At 34.2% G+C, this 27,582-nt stretch overlaps 1 protein-coding gene across 4 annotated transcripts in view; it reads right to left on the reverse strand.

Annotated features, from left to right (window-relative positions):
* Positions 1-27,582, reverse strand: part of LOC129805580 (uncharacterized) — a 53,419-nt gene that overhangs the window by 10,769 nt on the left and 15,068 nt on the right. For 2 of the 4 annotated variants that reach the window (XM_055853597.1, XM_055853595.1), the window contains exons 1-2: positions 4,938-5,623; positions 3,599-4,698 (exon numbers count right to left, since the gene is read on the reverse strand). In XM_055853597.1, coding sequence (XP_055709572.1) covers positions 3,599-4,654 — 1,056 coding nt within the window. In that variant the 5' untranslated portion in view covers positions 4,655-4,698; positions 4,938-5,623. Of the gene's footprint in view, positions 1-3,598; positions 4,699-4,937; positions 5,624-27,582 lie in introns of those variants that run through there. The other 2 variants (XM_055853596.1, XM_055853594.1) reach the window with 1 other exon arrangement.

Raw genomic sequence — 27,582 nt, forward strand, 5'->3', positions numbered from 1 at the left:
CTATATAACATTTGTGTTCAAAATTCTTAAGGCCCTGGTATTGGGCTTTATTAAATGAAAATTTATTTATTTATTTTTAAGTTTTTTTTGGAATTGAAAAAGAATGTTCTTAACACAGGATGGAAATCGATCTGCTAGGTTCGAAGGAACACCTCTTCGACAGGGAACCCCTATTGACACTTTTCTCAAAATGTTGAAATTTATTTATTGTATCTAATAAAGTGTAAGTAATTTGCCGTTTTTTCATTAGTCTACATTTTTTCAATAAGGATAAGTGTTCAAAGTTCAAATTTTGTATTCCAAATGGTACAGAGTAGGGTGTCAATAGGTCCTGATCCTGACACAAGTTCTTAAAGTGTCAATAGGTGTTCCTTTCACCCTACTTAGGTTCACTATGACTGCCATTGAGCCGATCTGCCACTCATCATAATCACTAGCTTACCGTACTTATTTACCCCCGACCCGACAATATTAAATTTTCGAAAAAGACCATAAGACTATGCAAATTAAAAATCCTTCCGGTCTGTTAGGAATACCACAATACTATCTTATGTACAGCCCCACTATTGTACTAATATTTGTACAGGGACATGAATCAGAAATATATTATTATTATTTATTATTAGGAACTAAGTTAAAAATTAAATATTCATTTCGTCATATTTAAATCTTGCAAATAAAGGTTCTTGAGTTGCGTTACAATTAAGTATCCTCTCCGTTCCGAAATAAGTCGTACGTTTGGGAAAAATTCTTGCTCCGAAATAAGTCATACGTTTTGTGAATAAATTGGGATTAAGGGAAAGTTTGTTGGTAAGTGTTTTGTGTATCAACAATTATCTCTTGTAAAGAACTATTGCTAATATTCAGATGCTAATGCAGAGGCGTGCAAGAACCGTTGAAACCGAATTAACGTCAAAAGAAACATGTACGTCAATGGTCAAAACGCTAACAGAACAAACTTATTTTGACGTTAATTCGGTTTCAACGGTTTTTTGCACACCTCTGTGCTAATGTTTTGTTTTCAGTCTAAATTAGGTGCAAAATGGTAAGAGATAGAGACTTGGGACCTTCGGGGCACCCCCCATAAGTTGACCCTGGAACCATTAATATGTCCCTCACTTCCCCCTCACTCCTCACCTTCCCCTCCAAAACCATGTTTTTGGGATTGCATGAAAACACGTCGTGTGATTTTTTTCAATTTTGGATATATTTTAGGGCGGTGGCAGCCAAAGTCCCGAAAGCCAAAATCCCGAAAGCCAAAATCCCGAACGCCAAAATCCCGAAAGCCAAAATCCCGAACGCCGAAATCCCGAAAGCCAAAATCCCGAATGTTCAAAATCGTGAAAGGGATCAAATTATATGAAGGAAAATGTATAGAATAATTTCCCAAGACACAGAAGATCTCCCTTTGCCTCCAGCAAGCGCAGGTGCAAGCGTGAGAGTAGCTATGACATTTTTAAGAATTCGGGATTTTAGCCCATTCGGGATTTAGGCTTTCGGGATTTTGGCTTTGTGGATTTTGACCGAGACCCGTTTAAGGATTACTCAGGCAGACATTTCACCATATACGAAAATACCGTTGAATCATTCCTAATAACGGGTTTTCAAGGTCAAAGGTTTAGAGAGCGTATTTATCAACCGAATGGTATCATGTTTGGGGGCTCGTTGGAAAAGTCTTAGAATTTCTGACAAAAGTGAACTGCTTCCAATCGGCTACAAACTGGTTTATAACCAATAACTAATTTTTATCACAAAATCAATTGTATTACTCCGAAGATATTTTGCACGATCTTATGTGTGATTTAAATCGGCTGAGAGGCAGTAAATTTAATGTATATTTCAATGAAAAAAATTGAAAGGCTGAAATTTAAGGGCATGAGACCTTTCTCATTAAATTAAATCTTTGAAAAACTGTACTAACTATAAGTAAATGAAGTGATTTTTGAACAGCATTTTCAAATATTGTTTAAAATTAATTAGGAGCGAATTATTATCTTATTTTCGATATATAATATTATTTTCAAAAAAGTAGATGAAACCTTGACCAATATCTAAAGGAAAAGATAAACCAAGACCCACTCAACAGATATGATAAGTGTTGAAATCTGTGGTAAATTATATGTTTAATTTTTGGATTGCACTCAATAACACTGACGCTCACCGAAAGGACATTTTCCCTTAAAGGAATAAGATTCTCATCCACCGTCAGCCCATATTCTTCTATAATTTAAATAAGTCTCTTACTAGATGACTTTATACGATTCCTAAACGCTTTGTCAATTGTTCAGGAAAAAAAATAATCTGTAATATTTATCTTAATAAAAGAAACTTCAAAAGTTCTAATAAACTTAAAAAAAGTTTCTTATTTTGAAATATTTGTTCTTTAACTTTTTCCGGACTATTACATATCTAGTGAGCCAATTTTTAACTATTTTTTTCTTAAATTAAAAATAGATTGGCTTACACAGAAAAAAATATTTTGTAAAAATGTTCATAAATATTTGTGAATTCCTATGGGAGAGTTACGAAATGCTCGTAAATCGTATAACCCACAAACAAGTTCGTAAAAGTTTGTACTTTTTTCACAAACATTGATCGTAACATAATCACTTGACGAGCATTTTTTGCACTTTTACAAACATTTGTTCGTAAACACACAAAAAATGTTTGTAAAATTTTGTCATTTGTTCGTAAATGTTCGTCAGGCAATTTTACAAAACACAATTTTACAAAATATTTTTTTCTGTATAGATGATTTTATACGATTCCTAAACGCTTTGTCAATTATTCAGGAAAAGAAATAATCTGTAATTTTTTATCTCTATAAAAGAAAATTCAAAAGTTCTAATAAATTAAAAAAAAAGGTTTTTGTTTTGAAATATTTATTTTTAACTTTTTCCGGACCATTACATATCCAGCGAACCAATTTGACTATTTTTTTTAAAATTAAAAATAGATTAGCTTAGGAATTTCTGTTCCTGCAATATAGTTTTCGTAGATTTCGACACCTTTATAGTTTGTAATCATCAGTAAGAATCGATTTTTATCGATTGATTAGTCAAAAAAAGATTTGTCCTTTGGGATCTCAGAATTTTAGAAGATTCGAAAAAAATAAAGATTTTTTAATCTACACCATTGCAAAATGAAACTTTGCTCGTTTAAAAATTAAGGACATACATTCGAAAAACTAAATAAAAAATGTGTTTTAAAAGATAAAAAAAAAAAACAAAAAAACTATAAGACTTTTTCAGTGAGAACATCAAATGCAAATAAAATTTGAAGGGGCATTCTGTAACAATATGACAATATCATATGACAAGTTTTCCTGGTTAAATTCGAAAGCAGAATAACATTAGAGACCTGTGAGTATCGAATGGCTATTACAGCAGCTCTATGAACTTCTCAATTATTGATAATGAGCTACATTTTCTGGCAATTTCGCCAAATTTAGCAGATAAAAATTCTAATTTTGTCATATGACATTGTCATACTGTTACAGAATTCCCTTTCAAAACCATTAGCTTTTTTTTTAATAAACATTTGAAATAAAACTTTGAAAATGATCATTTTAAATGGGATATAAATAAATGTTACTCACCATATCCGAATCTGCATTTTCGCGGTACATTAGGTCATCAGATGGATCATCTGGTACATCCGTTCCTCCCACTTTGTTCTTCCGCCTGTGCATGCTCATCCCGGAGGCATGTCCCACTGGCGGCACGTGGTGATTCATCTCGTGTACCGTGAGACTTTGCTTGATGTCGGCGGTGAAGTTGCACGCGGCGCATTTGAAAGGTCCCGTGCCCCCATGATTCTTCATATGTCGATCGAGATTCCATTTGTAGGGTGTCCGGAAGTCACACATGATGCACTTTATCATTGGCATGGAATGATACTTCACGTGCTTGCTGAAGCGTGCCTTGATGTGTGTCACGTAGCTACATTTGCTGCACCTGAAGAACTTAGTTTTGATGTGATCATTCCTCTCGTGATCCGTCAGCTGACTCCGACTGAGGGTGGTAAAGTCACATACGCTGCACTTTAGGAGTTTATTGAGTTCACCCACTGTGTGGGTGTTTGTATTGGTCCCGAAGGGTGGTAATTCTTCAGAATCTGTGGGCGGGATGACCTCCTCCGAAGTCACGCGGCGCTTCTTGATCTCCCTGATCATCTGATGAGCACGCTTGCGTGACTGATGGTGCTCCTCGAGGCCCTCTGTTGACCCGTGTACCATCTTCATGTGTCGTACAAGCTTCTGGTAGTGCCTTGAGGCGTAGAGGCAGTGCTTGCACTCGTTGATTACGATCTTCTCACCGTGCTTGTCCCGCAGGTGTGTGAGATAGAGTCGTGGATTCTGGGTGAAGTAGGTGCAGCTGTTGCAGGAGTAGTTTCTCTTGATTTTGCACTGTGGTAACTCTTCGTCTTTGGCACCCTGACCGAGATCTGGAGGTGGTTCGTCACCGTCCTCCTCGATACTCTCTTCGTCAATGGCCTCGTCGAGGCAGTCGTCTGTGTAACTTAGGGGTGCAGGAATTTCTCCCGGGGGATTGGAATTTATATGACCATTGTCCAGGAACAATTGATTGCCACTCACTACACTCCGCACAATTAGAGTGTCCCCCGAGCGCTGCACCATCGATGGAGCGTCCATTTTTCTTGTGTTTCAGGTGTTACTGCCCACGCCAGAGGATGCGCCTGAAGAAGATTTAGAGATTTCTGGATTAATTCTTGTGGAAATTGACTTGGGAAAAAATATGCTTCGTCTCTAGAGAGTTAGTTGAGAAAGACAAGTACTTTCGCAGAATGAACCACGAGCCAAGTGAAAAAAACAGAATATGGTAAAAATGGGCATACTGTGTCTATAGCAAAGAAAATTATCAAAGAGAGCTGATGAAAGACATTGGGAGAGAAAACTCTTTGTCGCCCACACGTACCATGTTGTCTCAGTGAGTGTTGAGCAAATAAGATGGGCTTTTATCGCTGATGAATAGGTACGTCTCCCCCCAGTTACCAATTGCTGATAAAGACCCTCTCACGCGACAATGGCCTCGAGATTAGGCGCAAAATTGCATCAGAAATGGCGCAAAATGCAACAAAAATCTCCCACAAATACCACCAACTTCTTCACTCAACTTCTCTATAATTCCACTTTTAGCATTAAACTAGTCGCACTTTTGTGGCTGTATTGCGGTTGCTCCGTGGCTCACGGAAAATGTCTCAAGTTCCTCCACTCTCTTATCAATGTTCCAAAGCCACAGGCACCAAATCAAGCTTGCACTTAGGGAAAATATACTCCAATTTTAATGTTATAAAGGGGAGGGCAGATGTAAGGTAAAAGTCTTTGAAGGACATCCGAGGTAAGAACACTCGAATTTAACTTTTAATTCTCGATAAATCACTCGCCACCTACACGAAGAATACTGGGTATACCAGCCTAGCACACAACCAGGTATAAGTTAATAATAGATTTCCGCGAAAATGCCTCTCTTGGGGGGGGAGTGTGAAGAGTGATTCTTCTGTGCATCTGAAAAAATCCCTAAACGAGACGATGTGCTCACGAGCTCATGGAAATTTGGACTAAGAAAGTGGCCGAGATTTTCAATTGAATTCACCCTCTGATTGGGAAAATCCCCTATGTCTTTCTCCCTCTGGTTCATAAGAGTGGATTCAAAGCAGCACCTTTCTGGTATTGGTGCTTCGTTGACGTCGACGCTCTTCGGCAGAGGAAAATTTCTCCTCTCACGTCACTTCTTGTATGTGATTCCGAAATGTGAAAGAGGCAACAAAAAAAAACTACCAGCAGCAACGTCGACGACCTCGTTCCCAAACTCCCTACACCGCGCAACAACATTCTCTATCTTCTGGGTTCTATATATAGACGAGACCTTCCGAGGGTGGCAAATCAGCAGCAGCAGCATTTGTGAAGTGTTGCGACAAAAGACACCATTTTTAACCATCGCGGCGCTATGCAATCAATACATATATATGTAGTTCCTACCCCTCAGGAGAGTTTTGCCAATTGCCAGAGGTCCCTATAGTCACTCGGGTCACTCTGCCAATGGAGAGTCATGCCAATTGAATTTTCCTCTCCAAGAACCCATTGTACCAAAAGGCAGAGGAAAGACGTTGGGAAGTTGGAACAAAGAGCACACATTGCTGCATCACAATTGTACGCTAAATCAGCTTAAACGACAAACATCCTCTTCCTCATCACCATCCATCATCGAGAAGCAAGGCGATGTGGTGCATCAGATAATTTTGCACAGAGAGACCTTCCCAAACAGAAAATACAGTTTTCTTCCAAGAGAGATGAAAATAGCCACACTGTGCTCATTGAGATGCACAGATTCTTCAGTGGGCAGAGAGAATTGGTATTCAGGCGCGAGAAGACATCAATATTTACAGAGTCATCAATGCAAAAATATATTATGTCTCCAAAAAGAATTTCTTAATAATTGATTATGTGCTCTAACATAAAAGAGTTGAATTCAGACTTTTAGAAATATCAATCAATTACCTATATCCATAAATAAAAAATCAGTTCTCATCGTTCTCATGCTCAAAAACCTCAATGATGAATTGCGAACAAGATCAAGATCAAAAATTAAAAAAAAAGTCTTTTTGCACATCACGCATTTTGGAAATCTTTATTCTTCGATCCCAAAACGACTTTGTTTGATTCAAGGGGTGACTCATATATTTAGAAACCTTTGTCAATTGTCCGAGAAACGCCTTCGCAAAACTCGAGAAACTAAAAATTTCTTAATGAAATCAAAAAGTCTAAAAACTTAAAAAAAATGCTTTGAAAAACTACACTGAGAAAAAAAGAGGGTGCGATTAACATTTTTTCCTCATAACATTAACACTTTTTAGGTGTAAAAATATATCAACATTTTTTAATGTTAATTTTACACCTTTTTAAGGGTAAAATGGGTAAAATTAACATGAAAAAAGGATAACTTTAACCCCTAATACACCCAAAAAGAGTATTATTTACACCGATTTCGGATCAATACTGCAGGGTAAAATTAACATTTCCGGAATGTTATTTTAACTTTTTCGGATTTCGCTCAGTGTATAGAATCACAAAAGTTGCCTTGCTTAATATGATATCGAAATTACTCAAAAATTGCTTCACAAAACCCGAGAAACCAGAAATCCTTATCAATAGATTTGGGAATGAGTCAGCCCTTGGCTTTATTGATTAATTTTAAGATAAAATAGTCTCGAAATGTCCCTAATATTTGATCTTAATAGGGGAGAGTAGGGTAGTTGTACGTGAACACAGCTCAATGTTTTTCACGGCTCTATTGCTAATGCTAAATAAGTATAAAGGGTTATTAAAGTGTATTCTGTTTCTTTTAGTAATGGGATTTGGCTTTCTAAAAAGATGAATCCCAATTCATAATTAGTGTAACTAAATTAAATAGATAGATAGATATTCCTATAGGTTTGTGTAAGATCTAAAGTTGTGAAACGGTTTTGAAAAACTTTAACAATCTTAGTACAACTTAACGCAAATTTTCCATTATTCTTCAAGATGAAAAGTTTCATACTAGATATTTTTCATTAATCCAAAATCGCTTTAATTTTACAATATACAAAATAAAAGAAATGAAATGCTTTTAAATAAAATTTTGAAATAAAAAATACAAAGATCTCTCACAAAATTACTTGATAGATACTGGGTTTTTATTCCCTCTGAAACGTAAGATATTCAGCAAACCAATTCAGCCAATTAATTGTTTTTCAAAAGTTTAGACCTTGAATGTGGAAAAAATGTGGAAATGTGGAAAAAATATAATATTTTATGAACTATATTCGAGCAAAATAAAGGGAGGTAAGGCTACTTTGAGCTCTGAGTCTACATTATACGATTTTTCGCATATTTGTAAATCTAACAGTTCTTTAACATAAAATAACTTAGCTTTACAAAACAATTGTGGAACTATAGAAAATATTTGTAAGAGATGGCAAAGCGTCCCAGCCCAACTATGCTCACTCACGATGTAGTGCTATCTCGTGAGTTATCTTTTTAGATGTTTTTTGGGTGTCTACCGGTTTATTAACGAATAATTCATTCACCAATCGTAAAACAATTCTTAAATACAATCGAATGCATTTTAGAATGTTTTAGACCATTTTAATAACAGGTTTATGCGCTGATAAAAAGGGGTATTCGAGAACAATTCTTCTTCTTCTATTTTATGTAAGGCTGTCGGACTCACTCGGGTCCATATAGCCAAATTCGAGAACAATACATCAATTACGATAACTTGACTAATTCATTACCGATTTTGGCACTAAAGTGGAAATGTCAAAACCTTTCCAAAAAAAACCAAATTCAACAAAATCGATTAAAAAATGAGCCCTCCAAATTACTTGAACTTTGAACTTTAAAAATACAAAATGACAAATTTTCCGGTCATAAGTATGTGACGAAATGTTCATCTGAGATACCTAATAAAAAAAAGCTTGGACTAATTTTGAGAAAACCGAAAAAACTGGTTTTGGCAAGGATGGAGAGTGGTGAGGGGGGTGAGGGGGGAAAGAAAAAGTCATTTAAAACCGGAAATCACTGTACCTTACCGTTTGAGCTTTAGCTCGGGAACAAACTCAAGCTCATTAACTTCTTTGTATTACAAACGTGATGATTTTATTAATGTTTTTAAAATAAAATAATGAAGTAAGAGAAATAAAATTGCTACAATAATAAATAGTAATTTACAAAATAATAAACAAATATTTGAAAAAGTAGAAATTGGGTTGGAAATTTTAATATTCAAAGAAGAAACCCCTTTCTGAGCAGATCACACCGGAAACCGACCACAACCCGTACCAAAAATATTCCCTCGGCATAATTTTCAATTTTTCTGACTCTTAATAATATTTAGCTTATATTAAATGATTATTAAAAGATTAGATCAGTTTTAGAATGTGGGGCTACTTTTGCATTTTTGTCCAAAAAGCTAATTTTTGACTGATCCTCAAATTATAATTTTTTTAGCAAAGGTATTTTCTCATATTTTATTTAAAACTGTTTTTATGTTTATATATGAAACTATTTCAGTCAATAGAACTGGATATTACAGCGTTTTCCCGGTCCAAATCAGGTGTATTTAAACTTACGAAGGGTGTATTAATTGTTTTGAACGCTAGTGTATATCAATATAGCCCCACAGCTCAAAATGGCCCCATCTCTCCCTATGTTCTACAAAAAATATGTTTTAATTAACAATTATTAATTAATAATTAAACAAATATTAATTAATTAACAATTAAGTAAATACCACAAAATACGGTTTAAAGTTTAAACTCTGTAAGAAACCGCATTATTATAAACTTAATTAAACACGTTTTAAGCAGAAGTTCTTTAACGTGGCCGGTTGCAACTCAAATTTAAAACAAAAAGTATTAATCGTCTTAAGAAAAGGTTTTTAGATTTAGAAGACATGAAGTAGAATAAAATTTAATCTTATTTTATTTAGTTCTCAATTATTAATTTATTCTTATAAAATAATTTTTTTTGTAAACGATGCAGTCGTGAAAATGATCCATTCTCTCATAGAGTATAAGATTTCTTCATTTTTCTTAAGATTCTAAAAAAAAATACTTGACACTATTGCGTGATGCAATATAAATCCCGGAAAGTACAATAATTAATTAGTTTTAACATATTCTTATCTATTTCTAGTAGAAGCAGATGCAATTTCTTAGTACGAAGAATTTTCATCCTTTTAACAAAATAATGTAAAAGTAAACAATGATAAGAAGTGAGATTGATAATAGTGAAATTTATATATTTCAAGAGCTTTGAAGATGTTCAAGGGTAGTTCTAGTTCACATTTTCTAAAAGAGGATCTAGACAAATATTTAATGCATTTGACAGTGACAAAGGAGAGCCAAAATTGTGGTTAAAAAACGATAGGTAAAGTATATCCGGAAACCACAAGGTTTATTATATTCATGTCTTTATGGTAGAAGATAAGACTTTTTTTTGTAAGAAAATCTGGGAGGAAAGTTCGCCAGAAATTGACCTCCAAGTACATTGAGAGGGACGATAGAAAGTCTGGGAGAAATCCTTGAGTAAGCTAATGGATCCCTCCTGCTGCTCCCACACAGAAAACACTAATCAATTGGCACATTATTCAAGCAAGTTAGAATATTTGTGTTGAGGGAATTTCTGCGGAATTCAATGGTGAGAGATCAATTTAGAAATATAATCAATTATTGCGATCGCTGCGCACTTTCCATGGGGAAAAAATTGTAGCACGAGGAGAAGATGCACCTCAATGATGTTTGGATTTACATTGATCTGGGGATCGCGAGAGATTATTGCTTATAGTGCTTTGTGGATGTACTTGGCTTATCTCTGTGCGATGTGCAGGCTGACCTCGGTAAGACCATCAATTTGCATCTGATCGCACGAGAATCTCATCAATGGACCATCTCGCGGAATTTCAATATCTCGCACAAAAATTTCAACGCTCATCCATTTGGGCGATATATGAATGGATCGCGGTTGGGCAACCTTGATGGTGTTCTTTATCATGCGAATTATGTATATATATACCTGGGGAGAACTTTAGAGAGCTTTTGTGGGAGATTCTGTGATGGTGATCTAATACTTCTTCCCCTCTCATGGCACTTTATGGACTTTTTTTTCTCTCTCTCCGAAGAGCTACAATTGCAACTTATGGCCATAAACACTCTGTGGCTTTGGTGTTCTGACCTCGGCCTCTTTGCACCGTTTGCAGTTTGCACGCGTTGCATCGAATAAGTTGCGCTTTTATTGTACATGTGTTTTCATTAGATTTTGCATTATACTCCTTCTCATATGTATGTAGACTTCTCTCTGCAAATGCGCGAAATTGATGACGTTCTCTAAGCACCAACATCACTCAAAAAGCTCCAATACTAAAATTTTCCATCTTCACACAACAATTCTCAATTCTTCGTCAATTTCTCCCCATCGTATAATTCTGTATCGCACCTCTTATATCACACAGACGCATGATGATTTTGGGGCATTACAGTTTTTTTTATAGGTTTGGGGTAGGGGATGCTTGGAAAAAATTTTACAAAACAGATATTTCATTTCTTCACGAGCTCCAAATTTGAAAATTTCAAATTAACCCAATATGATAAAATATTTATCATTCTAAAATATTCAGAAACTTAGTTAAAGATCATATCCCTCTTCTCATGCAAAGACTGGCAAGAACAATGGTAAAAATAAAAGGATCAAATTGATACAAATTTGATCCTTTTGAAAAGGATGGATCAAATTTCGAACACCGAGTGCACATTTTTCAAAATAGTACATGTTAATTTGATCCATCCTTTGCAAAAGGGTCAATTTGATCCTTTTTTATTTTTGCCATTGAATGGGGAAGATTTTAGCAATTTAAATGGTTTTATTATACGAATTTTTGTAAATGAAAGAAATATGAATTAGTATATTTTGATAGGAACTTTATCTTTCTACAGAACAAAAGACAGGAAATGCGATTTTCAAGTCGTCATAAAAACTATTTTTTCCAAAGAAAATCTCTTCGATGGTTTGAGAAGGGCGGAGAAGGCGAACTGGTCACTTCTTGTTCTGTGCTTCTGCTCTTTTTTTACACCAAATTGTCGGTTTTAGTAAAAGAAATTCTTTTATGAAAGAATTTCTTCAGAATTTCAAAATTTCAATTTATTGCTCCCCTTTCATCCTTTTTTGGTAGAAAGATTAAGTACGCGATCGTTAACTTTGCAGACATAAAGGATGATTTTCTTCAAAAAGTACAGGCGATTATTTCAAACTGACAGTGAAAAATTCAAAATTAACAATTTGCTAAAAGTAGCATTAAAAATTTAACTGCTTTTATTGTTTTTAACTGTTTAATTTTACCTTTTTACTACTCGTTTGAACGGTGCCTTCCATAGAGGGAAGTGGGGCACCTTTAAAATTGGGATTTTTCATCTATTTTTAATTACAATTGAGCCGTATGGTGATATAATTTAGCTTCTGAATCTGTTTGTGCAGCTAAATTATTAGGCGGAAAACCGAATTTAAAAGGTGTCCCACTTTCCCCTACACCAAAAATGGCAGGTCTTCAAAGGAACAAGCGAATTAAAAAGCCGTTGTTGAGATGAAATCTCAATAGTATGTTAATCAATATAAAAAAAAACTACAAAAAATGTATTTTTCCTCGTTAATTAATTTAACATATCAGAAACACTCCAAAATTAAAGTGTAGGGGTTAGATAGCATAAAGTAGTAATTGTTGCATCCATTATCAAAAATAGTTTTTCAGGTTAGTCACAGCATTAAATGACAAATGTTTCAATTTGACATATTCACAATCAATATCCCTAAGTAACTATGGGTAAAATTTAAGTTATTTTATGGTAAGGGATCAAAAGTTACTATTAAGGGGTGAGTAAGTGGTTCTCAGAGTGAGTGTGTTCGGCAATAGGCGCCGATCTGGAGTCAAAATCGATTGTTTGCTAAAATTTAATAGAAAAATCGGCAAATCGGAACTCGAGTAAATTTAATCACTTCCCCTTAGTTAGCACTAGGGGGTGGGGGTAAAGCTACATTGGAGCTGAGGCTACATTCAACACACTATCGTGTCGCATATTTCTAAGACAAGCTGGAATTATCCATAATTCAATTTAGATATATTTCCATTAGAAATATTTGGAAAAATAGTGTTTTTAGTGTAGCCCCACTTTCCCCTACATTAACTTCACTTTTTCCTAAAAGTGGCGTAGAATGGTTATTTCTCCACAAACATTTTGAGAAAATAATCGTAAAGAAAACATAATTTTCACGTAATGAAGTGAAAATTATGTATTTCTTGCATTAACCCTTTAAGGACGATTGGAACACCGGTGTCCCATAAAGAAAATAATTTTTGCTGACTACCAAAAGTTATTTTTTTCTTATGTCTGTACATAATTGTAAAGTAGCAGGTTGAAGGAATCTAGAATATTTTTGCAAGTCTATAGCTATTTGCTATGTAGTAAATATTTAAGCTCAAAAATGGCGTTTGAAATTCTCAAATTCATAATTGATTTTATTTATTTTTTATACTTCCAATTTTTTTTTTAAGCAAAACCCTTTTGGCAATATAAACTACAATGCTCATACGTAATATTTTTCATTAAAGCGAAAAATATTATTCATTGGTATTGTCAGAAAAATAGGGGAAACTGGGGCACAACCAAACACGGGGTATTACCCAACACTGCGATTTTTTAATCGGATATTGGATATCAGAGGATAAGACCTATAGGAATTTATAGGCACTATAGGGATGCTTGTACACCGAAGGAATGGTCGAGATAGTCCAAGTAGTTTAGAAATAAAAATTAGTGTTTGCTGGTACTCCGTGTTTGGTGGTGCCCCAGTTTCCCCTATACTTAAATTTTTGGGCTATTTTTGTCCCTATCGTTCATAGAAGCACAAAATTCACCGAATCAGACTCTGTTGAACTTTCCAAGGTTACATGTAAGACTTATCATTGATTATGTTTCTCAGTTTAATTTTTATTCTTGATTTTCAGTCCGTAAAAAGTGTCTCGTCCTTGAAGGGTTAAGATTCTAATCTAGTAATAATCCAATCTAAGTAAAATGTTTTTGTGATCAACCCTTTGAAAAAAAAAATAAATAAATGTAATAAAACTGAGTTATTAAAAACCTTTCTTGAGAATATCCTTAAAATGCAAATACGTCTGTGCATTATCAAAGGTGCGATATAATCTGCACTCTGGTCTAAGCTTGTATGGCATTTGGAAAACTTTCGAGAGAAAAAAATACCTCAATGAAATTGCACAGTCAGAAATTATCATTGTTCTCTTCTAAATGAAGATGTGCATATATATTTTTTTCTTTTAATAATCTATCTCCTCCATTCGCGATTTATCATCTCTCTTGCATGTTACCCGTGATTGGAGGATCAGAGACAGAGATAGGAATAGCTAAGAAAAAAAATTGTTGTAGCTTATAATGCAATGCAATGGTGTTCATCATCGTTGCAATTAAAATTTATAAATTGTGTGTTGTATTTGGCTTTAAATGTTTAACATAACATCAGCTTCATGACCTCGACGTGGTCTCGTCAAAGTCACTCCATTTGTTTTGCATAGTTAGTCTCTTACACAACTATAGCTCAATAAAATAAAAATTGTAAGGTATAACTATTATACTTCACAATACAATTGTAATGGAACATTGGAGGTAACACTTCTGATACGTGGTTGAGTGATTATATTTTTCCAGAGTATATTATACCATTACCCAGCAAAACCACCCAGAAAACATCGCGAATAGGCAGACACGATGAAAAACAGCCTCCGGAGAACATCACTTGGACTTGGTGAATTCATTTTTTCGGGATTTCCGGGAATTTACATAATAATCACTTAGAAACTATCTGTTGCTCAACTAAAAAGGAGTACACGCGTTTTTGCCATTGAGTTTCATGTGCCAAGTACATGTTTGTCTCTCTCATGAGATCTTCCACTCTATGTGGCAGCCGCAAGAGATTTTCCCAAGGTGTCTTTGAGTTTTTCTCGAAGGTCTAAGACATCAAATGAGATTGTACTTGAAATTATTGAGGTAAATGCTTGATTTTCTAGACCACAACTCCAAGAATATCAAATAAGGTGGTGGACTCTCAAACCATTTACAATTCATTGGTCTCAATTTCAAGCAGATCAATGCAGAAGAAATTCAAGAGCAGATTTTTTTTCTTAATTCAATAAGAATGGGTTCAACGTTGAAGAAGGATGAATGGATCCTAATTTTAAAGTCAAATTAATCAAAAAAAAAAATGTAAGTGACGTATATTGTAAGTATGTCTGCAAAGGATGTATAAAACTGAATAATCGTCTAGATGGAAAGGTAACTAAGAAACACATTAACACAGAACTTTACTGTGCTGTGACAATACAAGTTTAACCTTATAAGGACAAAAAGGAGTCTGGCGAAAGAGTATATTTTTTCTCTACATAATTAATCTCTGGAGTAAGACATTATAGAATAATAAAGCCAGGTATTCTTAAACCTTGCTTATATAATTTCTTATTTAGTCAGAGTTTGTTCAAGAGTCCCTTCCGTTAAGTTCAAGCACTAAAATTTAGCGTTTACTGTTTTACTGTCTAGGGTAAATGATATCATGTGTCATTTGAAAGATTTTGAAATATTTAAAGAAATACACTCAAGTTTGTGCTATCTAGGGGAGACTGGGGCACATGTAACCATTTTCGATAGATGCGAATTTGAGATAATTTTCCAAGGACACCGTGATTTTTTGGAAAATTTTTCTTAGCTCATGTTTTACCCTTGGGTATAGGCAATACATCGAGGGTAATGCGGATGCTGGAAAACAATTGAGTTTTCCATAAAAATAAAATTTGTGTCACCGTGCATTTTTCTCTTTTCACAAAATACCTGGGGTAGAAGTAAACACTTTCTGGGGAGGATGTAAACTCCCTTCTTTCCACCCTTGAAATTAACTTTGCACCACTTTCGATTATTTTAATTACTTAAGAGATATATAAAGACTGTATATTTTTCAAAAAATCATGACACTTTTTACAAAGAATAATTAAAATAGCAAAAAAACTAAAATGCTGTGAATGCTGTTTTCTGACCAATTATTAATTCTTTTAAAATAATGAGAATCTCAATTTTTCTAGTAAATGCATTAATATAATCCTAAAAGATGTAGGAAAGAACTGGTATTGCCTCATTTCGATTATTCTACACAATTTTTAACTTCCAGGTGGAAATCCAAATGACCAAAATAATCGAAATATCAACATTTTCAGGAAAAATGATTTTTATTTTTAATGTATTACGATTATATTGACCAATTCATCTGTGAACATACAACCCCATGGTATCTATGAATGCTTATGGGTTTTATTCTCTGGAGTCTTAAAATTAATGAAAAAAATCACAGTGTTTACAACTACCCCTGTTTACTACTACCCCAGTTCCCCCTACATGATTAAGGGTGGAAATGACTGATAAAGACCCATACGTGTGTGGATCTTGTATTTTTCTAATGTACAGCCCCAAATAGACCCAGGCTGACGCTCGAAAATATTATACCCGTAAAATTTGGCAGTAGATGAAATTTATGTAAAGGAAATTATCCCTGCTAAAGGACGATCAACCTTTCGCCACGAATGAAACCTCTATCATCGAATAGGTATTGGCAAAGGTATCAATTTTTTCTGAGACAAACCACAAAAGTATGTAGGAAAAGCACAAGAGCATAAAACATATGCTTAAGAAATGGGTTGAATTATTCCACAAAATTATTTTATTTATTCAAGGATATTTGAGAAAAATTTAGGAAATTACGATGAAAACGGAGACATAGTGTGCTTAGGGGGTTATATCCAGGAGAATGTCTAAAATTAGCGGTTCTTTTTTGTAAATTTTTTGTGACTTTGCTAATCAATCGATCAATATGAAATTTTCAGGGGTTATTACTTATGCCTTTATGAATACAAAGTTATTTTTTTTATATCAATTTTCCATATAAAATGGTGCCGCAGCAGTGCTCGGACTGAGAGTCGATTATTTAGACGCTCCGAGGTGCGCAGAAGAACTGGAGTAATTTTCATCCGATTGACTTGAAATTTTCAGGGTAGCTGCTTAGATAGATTTTCTAGGGAAGTACGTAAGATCTTTAAGATTGATAAACAATTACATTTATTATAAATATTTAAATTCAAATAAAAAATATTTTTGTAGTCATCAAGACATATGTAATAACCCCTGAAAATTTCATATTGATCGATTGATTAGCAAAGTCACAAATAATTCCCAAAAAAGGAACCGTAAATTTTAGGCGTTCTTCTGGATATAACCCCTTAACTTTCCTCTAAGACTTTGGATACTTCTACAATGTACGTGAAAAATCTAAAATATCTGTACATTATTTCAAATGAAAATTTTTCTCCCTTGTTTTCAATTGCTTTGAAGGTTTTGATGTTGGAAGTAACTCTAATGTTAGACAACAAAGTTCATATTTGAGCAATCTAACGCCGGAACTTGGAAAATCCCTAAAAGGCGGATACGGAGTTTTTTTTACATTTATGAACGATAGGAGTTGGGACATTACATAGCCCAAAATATACTGAAAATACCAATAAGTGATAATTTTCAATAAAATGAAATGTTTTACACTGAGAGAAACCCGAAAAAGTTGAAATAACATTCCGGAAATGTTAATTTTACCCTGCATTATTGATCCGAAATCGGTATAAATATTACCCTTTTTATGTGTATTAGGGGTTAAATTAACCCTTTTTTATGTTAATTTTACCCTTAGGAAGGTGTAAAATTCACATTAAAAACTGTTGATATATTTTTACACCTAAAAAGTGTTAAAGTTACGAGGAAAAAAGTTAATCGCACCCTCTTTTTTTCTCAGTGTAGTTATTATAGTTTCTTTACAAGAAGTTTTTGTTTAAAAAAATTATGTTCTAAAAGATAGTGAAAAAAGGGTTGACCACCCTAAATAAAAAAAAGTTTAAATTAAAATTTATATTGCAAAGTCTGTGTTGAAAGGCTCATATTTGATTTTATGTCAATGTGTTTCCATCATAATAAGAACCTTGAACTTATTAGATGTAAATTTTTAAAGCTCTATCGAGGAAGTCAAGAGTTTTTTTTTTTTATTCCTGAAGGAAAGTATTGGGCTTCTTTCATGAAGGGCTCAGTAACCAACAATAAATAAATAAATAAAAACTCATCTTTTGAAGATATCTTAACCTTAGGTCTTGAAATTGTCCTCTTGAAAAAATATAAAGATGGAGATATGAAATATTTTTTTTAATTAGACAAAAACTACAAGTTCATGATTTTATTGTCGACCGATAAGGGCAAAGATCCCCAGATTGTACGATATGATTTGCTCTTATCAGACACTTGAGAAACTCTGAGAAATATCGTAACTCGTGGCAGAAAAGTCTATTTGACTTTCCTCAACCTTCCCAATTGGATACCATTGCGTGTAGTGCAAAATCACCTCTGGATGACTAATAAAATAGCCTTTAACTATATATTTTTCCACTACTCTGACGATGGGCACAATTGCGCAATTTTCTCAGAGTGCCTTCCAAGAAGTGTGCGAAGAGAGGATACCTTGATGTGAATAAGATAGCAAATATCTGACCGTGCGCCTTCCACCTACCCAAAATCACCTCCTTTGGCCATTCTCTTGGCTATGCAACAATCATCAAGTTGAGAAGCGTCAAGGTGTGCTTCTTCTCTCCTCCACACCATTCTTGGCTGTCTAACGATTGAGTATGGAAATTCCTAGGCACCGTGGCCATCACTTGAGTGTGTCATCTTCATCATTGATGCGACCTTCACTGAGATAATCTCCACGATGTGTGGCTGAATTTGAGTCGTATTTGAGGCGACATTTAGGAGGAAAAAAACATTATTATTCCATTGATGGCACACCAGACTCTTGAGGTGATGAGGTGGAGAGATGGAGGAATGTGGTCCACAAAAACGCGAAGAGGTAGCGCGCAAACAAGTTGCGAAGAATGGGCCCCCGTTGGATCTTCCATGGAAACAATTGGACCATCAGCCTGTGAGCGCTAGTTTTACCCTGACAAACAATTGAGCAACCAGCCATCGACAAGGCATAAAGTGCGGCAATCACATGCTGAAGCATGAGATCTGCGCAACACAAATGTATTATTTATTTGCGATGTCTGGCACACTCCGGAGACATGGGTTCGCGCGAAGTGCGAGATCCCAGGAAAATTCTGCCTTTCAATTTCCACTCTCACCCCACAGGCCATATTGTACAGAATCGTTGGTGGATTCGAGTCACTGCGATACAGAGCTTTTGTCTGTGTCTTCAGCAAATAACTCTCCCGGACTTCTTATCAACACGCGAACGGGCAGAGTATTAACTATTTTCTGAAAGGTCAAAGCTATAGACATATTTCAGATTATTGAGAGACCCACAAATGTAATATTTTCCATTGAATACACACAAATAATTCTGTACGAGTGAGTAAGAAAGGCTATTGTACAAGGGAAAAAGAATCTCCAGTCTGAAGTTCAATTTGAGACTTACCATATGGGGTGTCTAACTTCCAAGTTAATGCGTATTTGAATTGCAAATTTGTAAATTGTTTACGAGTTTTGGAAAAAAAATGGTACAAAGTACTTCTTCCATTCCAAAAAAAGTCGCACGTTTGCCAAAAAATTCGAGTATTTTGAAAAAATAAAAACACCGTTTCTTGAAGAACGTGCCTTCATGTATCGCACTATAAACGACGATTAAGGAATATATAATTATGAGAAAAAAACGTTTACACTACTTCCGACACTTCCTTCTGAAATTTACTTAAGACTTCCACATTTTGCAAAAAATTACATTAAAAATTTTCAAAAGTTGTACACCACTTCCGATTTAATATTTACTCCTTGGGGGAAACTTACGATTTTCTTCTTCGGAGAGTCTTCAATGAAGATTTTTAATTTAACTTACAAATCTTTTAATTAGGTAAAATCATACAGATTTCCTCCTAAAAAAAACTCCTTAAGATTCTTAAGGTTAATAGGCTTTGGTAGTAAACTTAACGATTACTTGTAATTGCAATTTAGAAAATGATTTTGTATTTGATTCACATACTGTCCACAGTTAAGCCAATTTATGGATAATCTCTGCCACCTTTTTAGAACAGTGGGATGGGTCAAATTTGCCCATGTTCCAATAAAAATTTCAACGTATTCTCCATTGAATATTCCTACAGATCTTGTCCTTTCAAGGTCGAATTTCAAAAGGTTTAAAAAAAATTATTTTTTAAAGAGCTCTTGCATTAGAGCAACTATACAGCAAATTATTTTGTTAAGTGAACTTTGCTAGTTGATAAAATTGTTAATAATTTCATATGAGCCGTAGGATTTGTCAATCCTATGCTCCATGAAGTTAAGCGCAGAGAGACTTGCTGGATACTTGTAATTCGAACATCTATCATGCGAGAACATTTCTATAGTAATTTAAAGGGGATTAGAACTCGGAACACATGCGTTATAGAACAAGTGCTCTCCAATTATGTTTTCTGAATAGGGAAATGTAGGCATGTTTCACACACAGTGAACCTTCAAACGATGCGAATTTTCTCTTTGTTCGAAAAGAGCTAGTTTGTTTTTTCTTAATCATAAGATAGATCCTCATAAGATGAGATGAGAAATGGTAAACCAGCTCTTTGCGAACAAAGAGAAAATTTGCATGATTTGAAGGTTCACTGTGTGCGAACCATGCTTACATTCCCCTATAACTTTTTAATAATAATCATCAAGTTCGATTTTACAAAGTTTTAGGACTTAGAACAGGAAATCCCGCTAGGGTAGAGGCCTATAAGGACATTAAGCATACATTTGACCAGGGCTTTCTGAAGAAAAAATGTATTAACCCTTCAAGGATGAGTGGATCACCGGTATAGCACTTGTCCTTGGGGATCTTACTGGCGCAATGAGATCTATGACTCGACTCTCACTGTTGTGAGTTCGAGTACCGCCTGGCCCAAGCAACCGAATATCAGGAAAATACTGTGATATAACCAACCATTGAGAAAAATCCGAAAAAGTTAAAATAATATTCAGGAAATGTTCATTTTACCCTGCAGTAATGATCCAAAATCGGTGTAAATATTACCTTTTTTAGGTGTATCAGGGGTTAAAGTTACCCTTTTTAATTTTATTTTTACCCTTAAAAAGGTGTAAAATTAACATTAAAAAATGTTGATATATTTTTACACCTAAAAAGTGTTAAAGTTATGAGTAAAAAAAGTTAATCGCACCCTCGTTTTTTTCTCAGTGACGTAATAAAATGCATCGGCTCTGCCGAAAAACTCCGGGGGCGCGGAATAAGCATCTATATCGCGGAAAAGGTGCTCCTGGGCGGTCTACAATGGACTTAGTACATTCTTCTAACACGGGATATACGACTTTGTAGCATGTTTACGGTGTAAAAAATATATCCAGATACAATTAATAATAACTTGTCCTTAAGAGGTTAATACTTTATTATACATTGCAAAAAATATAAAATAATAATTCCACATGTTTCATCAGAAAAATAAAGTTCGGAGTATTTCTGATAAACGATGATTTAATAATAATAGATTTTTTTCTTTAATTTTGGGCTCTTAATTCGTGAACTTATTTGCCCCTTGAGTATACTCAATGTAATCTCGAGCGAAATTGCTAAAAAGTGCGATTACTCCTTAAGATTACATCAACGGGCCCTGAAGTGACTTATCAATTCGTATCACTTCTCATTGCTCTGTCTGCATGATGTGAATTTTTGAGTAGGATCCATAAACTTTTGTCAACATATATTTTGACCACACGCCACAAGGACATTCAATTCTTGTGCATTAGCGCAGTATGGCACAGAAAGGTCCCTCAGTTGGGGCAAAAAACATAACAATATTGACAGTATTTCGCAATGGCGAACTCCAAAAAATCCATCGAACGACCGCTAATTGAATATTCAAATAGAATTCTGAATGGTTTTGTATTTTAGCAGCGTGAACGACTCATGAAAAAGTCTCCATTGGTACTTTTTGATTGCGGCGACGACGCGGATAATCTTCAAGGTTTCAAGAAGAGCTAAAAGAGATAAATTATCGCCTGTGATTTTTTTGTCCCCCCCTCAGCAGCCCAGACATCAGTATTATAAAGTGGTGTGTACAAAATTTAAACTACATCAACTACCATTATTCTTTATTTCTCTTGGCCACTGCCAAAAAAGAATCTCTCAAAAGCTCTTGCATATTACATTAACAGCAAATGTGTCGTCCGGACAAATTCTTATTAACATTTTCATCTTCTCCTTCTAAATACAGTGAAAACGTTTGTTTTCAAGTTTAACGTTGTTATTATCATGCCTCCGTGTGTCTCATTTTATACCAATCCATATGTTTATGTAGATTTTTTTTCCTTCTATATATTCTTACATAACATTCGTGTAGCCATCGCAAAGTCTTAAACTATTACTTTAGATTTGTGCTCACCACACGCAGAAGCAACTAATGTGGTGTTGAAGACTCTAAGGTCGCATAATTCTTCGCATTTCAATTCTGAATAGGAGCTCCTATTCCAGATCAAATCGCAATACTGCGAGGTTGCACGATCATCTCCTCACACTCGCGATTTTTATTCTTTTGAAGATTTGCAGAAATTTCCACTCAAAATACAGATAAATTTTGTGTGTCTCAAGTGATCCACTCATCGGACCAGAGGATGAGACAAAAAGCAAAATTTGGATTCAAATTTTCATGCAAATTTCAATTTTCGAAAGTATCTTTTAAATAATATTTCGTCGTTTGCATCAGACGATAAAACCTTTAAAAAATGCAGATACGACAAAGAGCGATGCGCACAAAGATTTGTAATTGAAGAGTTACAGTGCCCGTCCAAAGTGTTATAGGTGTTACAACACTTATAACTGTTTCTTTCCTTGAAAGCTCTATTGTCTATTCTAAAGCTATTAAATGTGCCTTATAAGAACCTTTTAAGAAAATTACAAGTATTTTTTCAGAAGCGTTATAAAGGAGAATGCATTGGGTCATTTTTGCCGGGCACTGTATTTAAGGGCTACTAGGAAGAGTGGGGCAGTTTCAGACATGCGCTGTTTTGGAAAATATGAAAATTTAGGGTAATAATAATAAGGAATATGACGTATATTTTGATATAACTAATACCCAAGAGAAACTAGCTGGACTCAATTAACTCAAATAGTTCAAAAACTTTTCGTAAACTACATGATTCTTAAAAACAATTTTTAGCTTTCTGAACCACCCCACTCTTCTTTACCTTGGATAAGGATAGCTAGACATCAGGCACAGGGCTCGTGCACATTTATGGGTTTTATACTAAAGCCATTTTAATTTCTCTATGCATTTGTTGAAGTTTGTCAGGTGCATTACAAAAGAGCTAGCACAGTAAGTGAAGGTATATTCGTTTGATCTTTAAGTATTTCTAGAATTCATTTAATTCTCAAAGTATCTTGAACAAAAGCCTCATGGTAAATTTCACAGAATATTCTTGAAAAGCTGCAATTTTTCACAGAAATATTCCATTCCAAAGGTCTTACACGAAGCCAATTACATCGAAGTCACACATCAGTGGAAATTTTATATGAAATGCATAGGAATTGTCTTGCAGTGGATAATCTTTTGCAGTGCAGAAGAGGACGCTCCGTATGTGAAAAATAAATTAGTATGAATCATTTACAATATTTCATATGACAATGGCACGTACAGAGAGTCAAACAAATGTCCATAAAAACCAACATGTACTTGACAATTATCGCGCTCCACTGATTGACCAAGAAGCTGCAGCCAGCAATGATCTGTAGCATTGAGAGATATTATTCCATAGAGTGGAACGCAAATTCAAAGTACACACAACCATTTTCAGACATCATCTCCTTTGCTCTGAGAAAAGTTGGAGGATCATGTGACATGGGCGAGAGTGATTTTCACGCAAGCTGCGCAGCGATGTCTCCAAGATAAATAAGAAATGTATATTAATAATAACAATAAATGTGCAATAAAGGCTGTCCAGAGGATGGTTCTTTTCTCTGTGTGACGGGTAACAATATTGTGAACCTCGACACCAATCTTCACATAAGCCCCAAACCACATGAATGATGACCTCTAAATGATTGCGATGAGAATGTCTCAAAAATATCTCACACATAGCCCCAAAGACTCAAATGTTCCCAATCTCCGGGTCAACCCAAAAATTCCCTCTGGAGGACATGCCATAGTCTCCTCCACAATGAAATCTCATGAGGATATCCAATGCACCAATCACTTTAACTACAAATCTCCTCGGCTGATGTGAGAGTGTCCCAAGGGTACCCATGAGTGCATCCAATAAATTGCCCATATAGCATCCAGTTTTATGACAATTAAGCGGAAAAGATCCACATAATTTTCGTGCTGGAGCATTTTCGTGCCATAGATAATGATGGTCCAGGAGAATTATGAGAAATTGACTGCAGATGAATATTTCGTGACACATTCACTCTCAGCAGCACTAAAGGTGATTCTTGTGCTATATACAACACATTCATCATCCAACAATGCCGTGCTCACAAATGCACACAGAACATCTTTCAAATGTTGCGTATATTCTGCCCAATTGGAAAGACCATGACTAAGATCATCTCAGATGCAGATGCGCGATGATTTCATAATTAGAAAGAATCTAACGTCAAGTATATTGTGTCAAGTATAATGGATAAAAGATGTGATAAATTCTAAGCTTGATTTTATTAATATTCTCATGATTCTTTCTTCTTGATTTTTACCTGTCTCGATACAATTTTGAATATCTGCTTTGAAAAGAATTGCATAATAAAGTTTGTTAGTCTGTTCTGCTTGACAAACCCTATAGAGACCAAACGGTAATAGATTTAACCTTAGAATTTTAGTCGAATTTCACAATTTTAAGAAGTAAAAAGTATATCAACTTTTAAAGGCTAACAACTAGAATAAAATAAAACGGTCTCCACACTAGAGGTTTAGCCTAGTCCCGAAGGCCTTTAAATCATAAATAGCAACAGATTTAATTGGTTTTAAGAAAATAATGGATCAGAATGTCCTTAAAATACAATCATTAATCGAGATTTTGCAAAAAATATCGGCTGACAAGAAATTAGAGCTGTTAAGCCATATGGCTAAGTCTTACGGCGTTATCACACTTGCACATTAAAATTTTAATGTGATTCACATTAATTGTCGCCTATAAGCATAAATATTTTTCACATTAAAAAATTAAAGAGAAAATCGCATTAATTTTTCGCATTAATGCTATAAATCGATTTATATCAAATTTCGCGCTAAGTCTACCTTTTTATCAACAAATAGATCAAATTTTGAATATAAAATGATTCAAATACACAAATTACACATTTGGACTCTCATCAGCGACAATTAATGTGAATTATATTAAAAATTTTAATGTGCAAGTGTGATAACACAGTTACACTGAGAAAAAAAGAGGGTGCGATTAACATTTTTTCCTCAGAAATTTCACACTTTTTAGGTGTAAAAATATATCAACATTTTTTAATGTTAATTTTTCACCTTATTAAGGGTAAAATTAACATGAAAAAGGGTACCTTTAAGCCCTAATACACCTAAAAAAGGTAATATTTACACCGATTTTGGATCAATACTGCAGGGTAAAATTAACATTTCCGGAATGTTATTTTAACTTTTTCGGATTTATCTCAGTGTAGGCCTGAAGCTCATATAATAGTCACTGCAATCCAACAAAACGTAATATGCTTAGACTTATGTCGGCTTCAGACTGGAGGTTTAGCCTAGTTCTCGATGGTCTCAAAAATCTAAATAACAAGCAATTTTATTGATTTTTCAAAATCTAATGGATTATTTGCCCGTAATATCCAAACATAAAAAACAATTTCCCAAAAAATCACGCCTGATAGGGAATTAGAGGAGTTAAGCCAGATGGCTAAGCTTTAAGCGGTTTTCAGACTAGAGGTTTAGCCCAGTTCCCGGGGGTCTCAAAATCCTAAATAGCGAGCAATTTTAATTTTTAAATATTAATTTTTAATATTTTAAAAAAATATTATTGAGATTGAAGCAAAATTGTTGCTTAAAACAAATTGGGATATCTGGAGGAACCTCTTTCATAAGTCGATCTTTGAACTATCATTAACGGCCTTTTCCTTCCTTTCATATTTAAATTTACTGCTATTTTTTTGAGTCAGTAAAATTTAAAAGCAATTACATTTAGTGAAACTTGGTCGTCTTAGATTCCTCGACATTACTTTTGATAATGCATTTCTTCGTTTAATTTTGTAAAAAGATATTAAAAAATCTTGTTATAAAATCAGAGTTCTTGTGTATAATCTAACACAGTCTTCAAACACTAGGAGATAAATTTCGTTTCGATATCTTTAATTTTGAATAACAGACAATTAAAATAATTCTAGAAAATCTTATTAATCAGTTTTCTTAAACAACAAATAACACAAGGTTTTTCAACATATTTTGCTTGTTTAAAAAGAATGCAAGACAATGTTAAATCGTTTGAGCAAACCAAGTATGAAGATCTCTTAAGGGGTTATGTTGGTCACGCAGACTAAAAAACAGAAATAAGAAATAATAATTCGAGCTGTTATGCATATGAAGGTAAAAAATATAAACTGTTTTCTGAAATTTTTATTTCAAAATTATAAAAATTCAGCTGTTAGAAACTTCTTTTTGGAAACGGTTCTTGAAAAAAAACTTACTTCGCAGTGGTCAAGATTTTTTAGTATTAGGCCCCAACGGTTGATTTTTTAAGATTTTTAAATGAAAGTTTTAGGAAATATACTTTAAAAGTTGTATTTTTATATGCTTAGGAAATTGAATTAAAATAATATTTTATTAAGTTGGAAAAACATTATAGAACATGCTGTTTTCCAGTCTTTTTGACCCACGACACCCCTTTATTAAATTCTGTGAAGTATTATCCACTTTCTTATTTTAGCTGAAATAAACTAATGGTATTTAAATCAATGCATAAGTTCTTGAGCACTGCTTATTTTTTTTTTATTTTTAAAAACCGACACAAAATGCCCAACGCACAATAACTTTTGTTTAGTATACTCATGTTTTTGACATTTCAATGAGAGTGAGTGAGATGTAAATCTAGTCATCTCGCTCATTCTCATGGGAAATTTTGGAAACATGTTTACAAACAAAACTTATTGTGCACTGGTCATAAAACCTAAATTTATAATGCCCAACGCACAATAACTTTTGTTTGGTAAACATGTTTTTGACATTTGAATGAGAGTGAGTGAGATCTAGATCTAGTCATCTCGCTCATTCTCATGGGAAATTTTGAAAACATGTTTACAAACAAAAGTTATTGTGCGCTGGTCATAATGGTCAGCGTCAGCGTACAATAACACTTGTTTTGTAAACATGTTTTTCATCTTTCTATGAGAGTGAATGAAACCTAGATCTAGTCTTCTCGCTCACTCTTATAGACAATTTTGAAAGCATGTTTAAACAATAGTTTTTGTGCGTTGGGCATAAAGCTTGAATAAATTGTTCTAAGGGATATCAACGATTTTTAATATATTCTTCAGTTTTAGGTATATCCGCTTAATCATCATTTTGCTTTAAATGTATTGATTATTAGAATCATGCTATTCTTAAACGCCAAACAATAAAATCAATTAGCTAAAATTTACCTTGACTACTGAAGTGCGTACCGTGTGTACCAATAACTAGAAAAATAACTTCTGTATTGGCATGTAAGGAAAGAACGGTAAAAATTATATTTACATTTTCTTTCTCAATTGAGAGTAAAAGTTCGTGTTTCTTTTGTTATTTTGAGGCAACAAATGACTCTCAATCGCGCACTCAACAGCAAAATTGTTCAAACTTATGACGAATCAATTAATCATAACATGAAATGGGAGGAGAAGCATTTAGATTGTCTGAGCAATTTTAAATCCAAGCAAAATTTTATAAACAAAGCCTAGTTTAGCTGTCTCATTTATGT

The sequence above is a fragment of the Phlebotomus papatasi genome, chromosome 3 (assembly GCF_024763615.1).
Source record: "Phlebotomus papatasi isolate M1 chromosome 3, Ppap_2.1, whole genome shotgun sequence".
NCBI lineage: Eukaryota > Metazoa > Arthropoda > Insecta > Diptera > Psychodidae > Phlebotomus > Phlebotomus papatasi.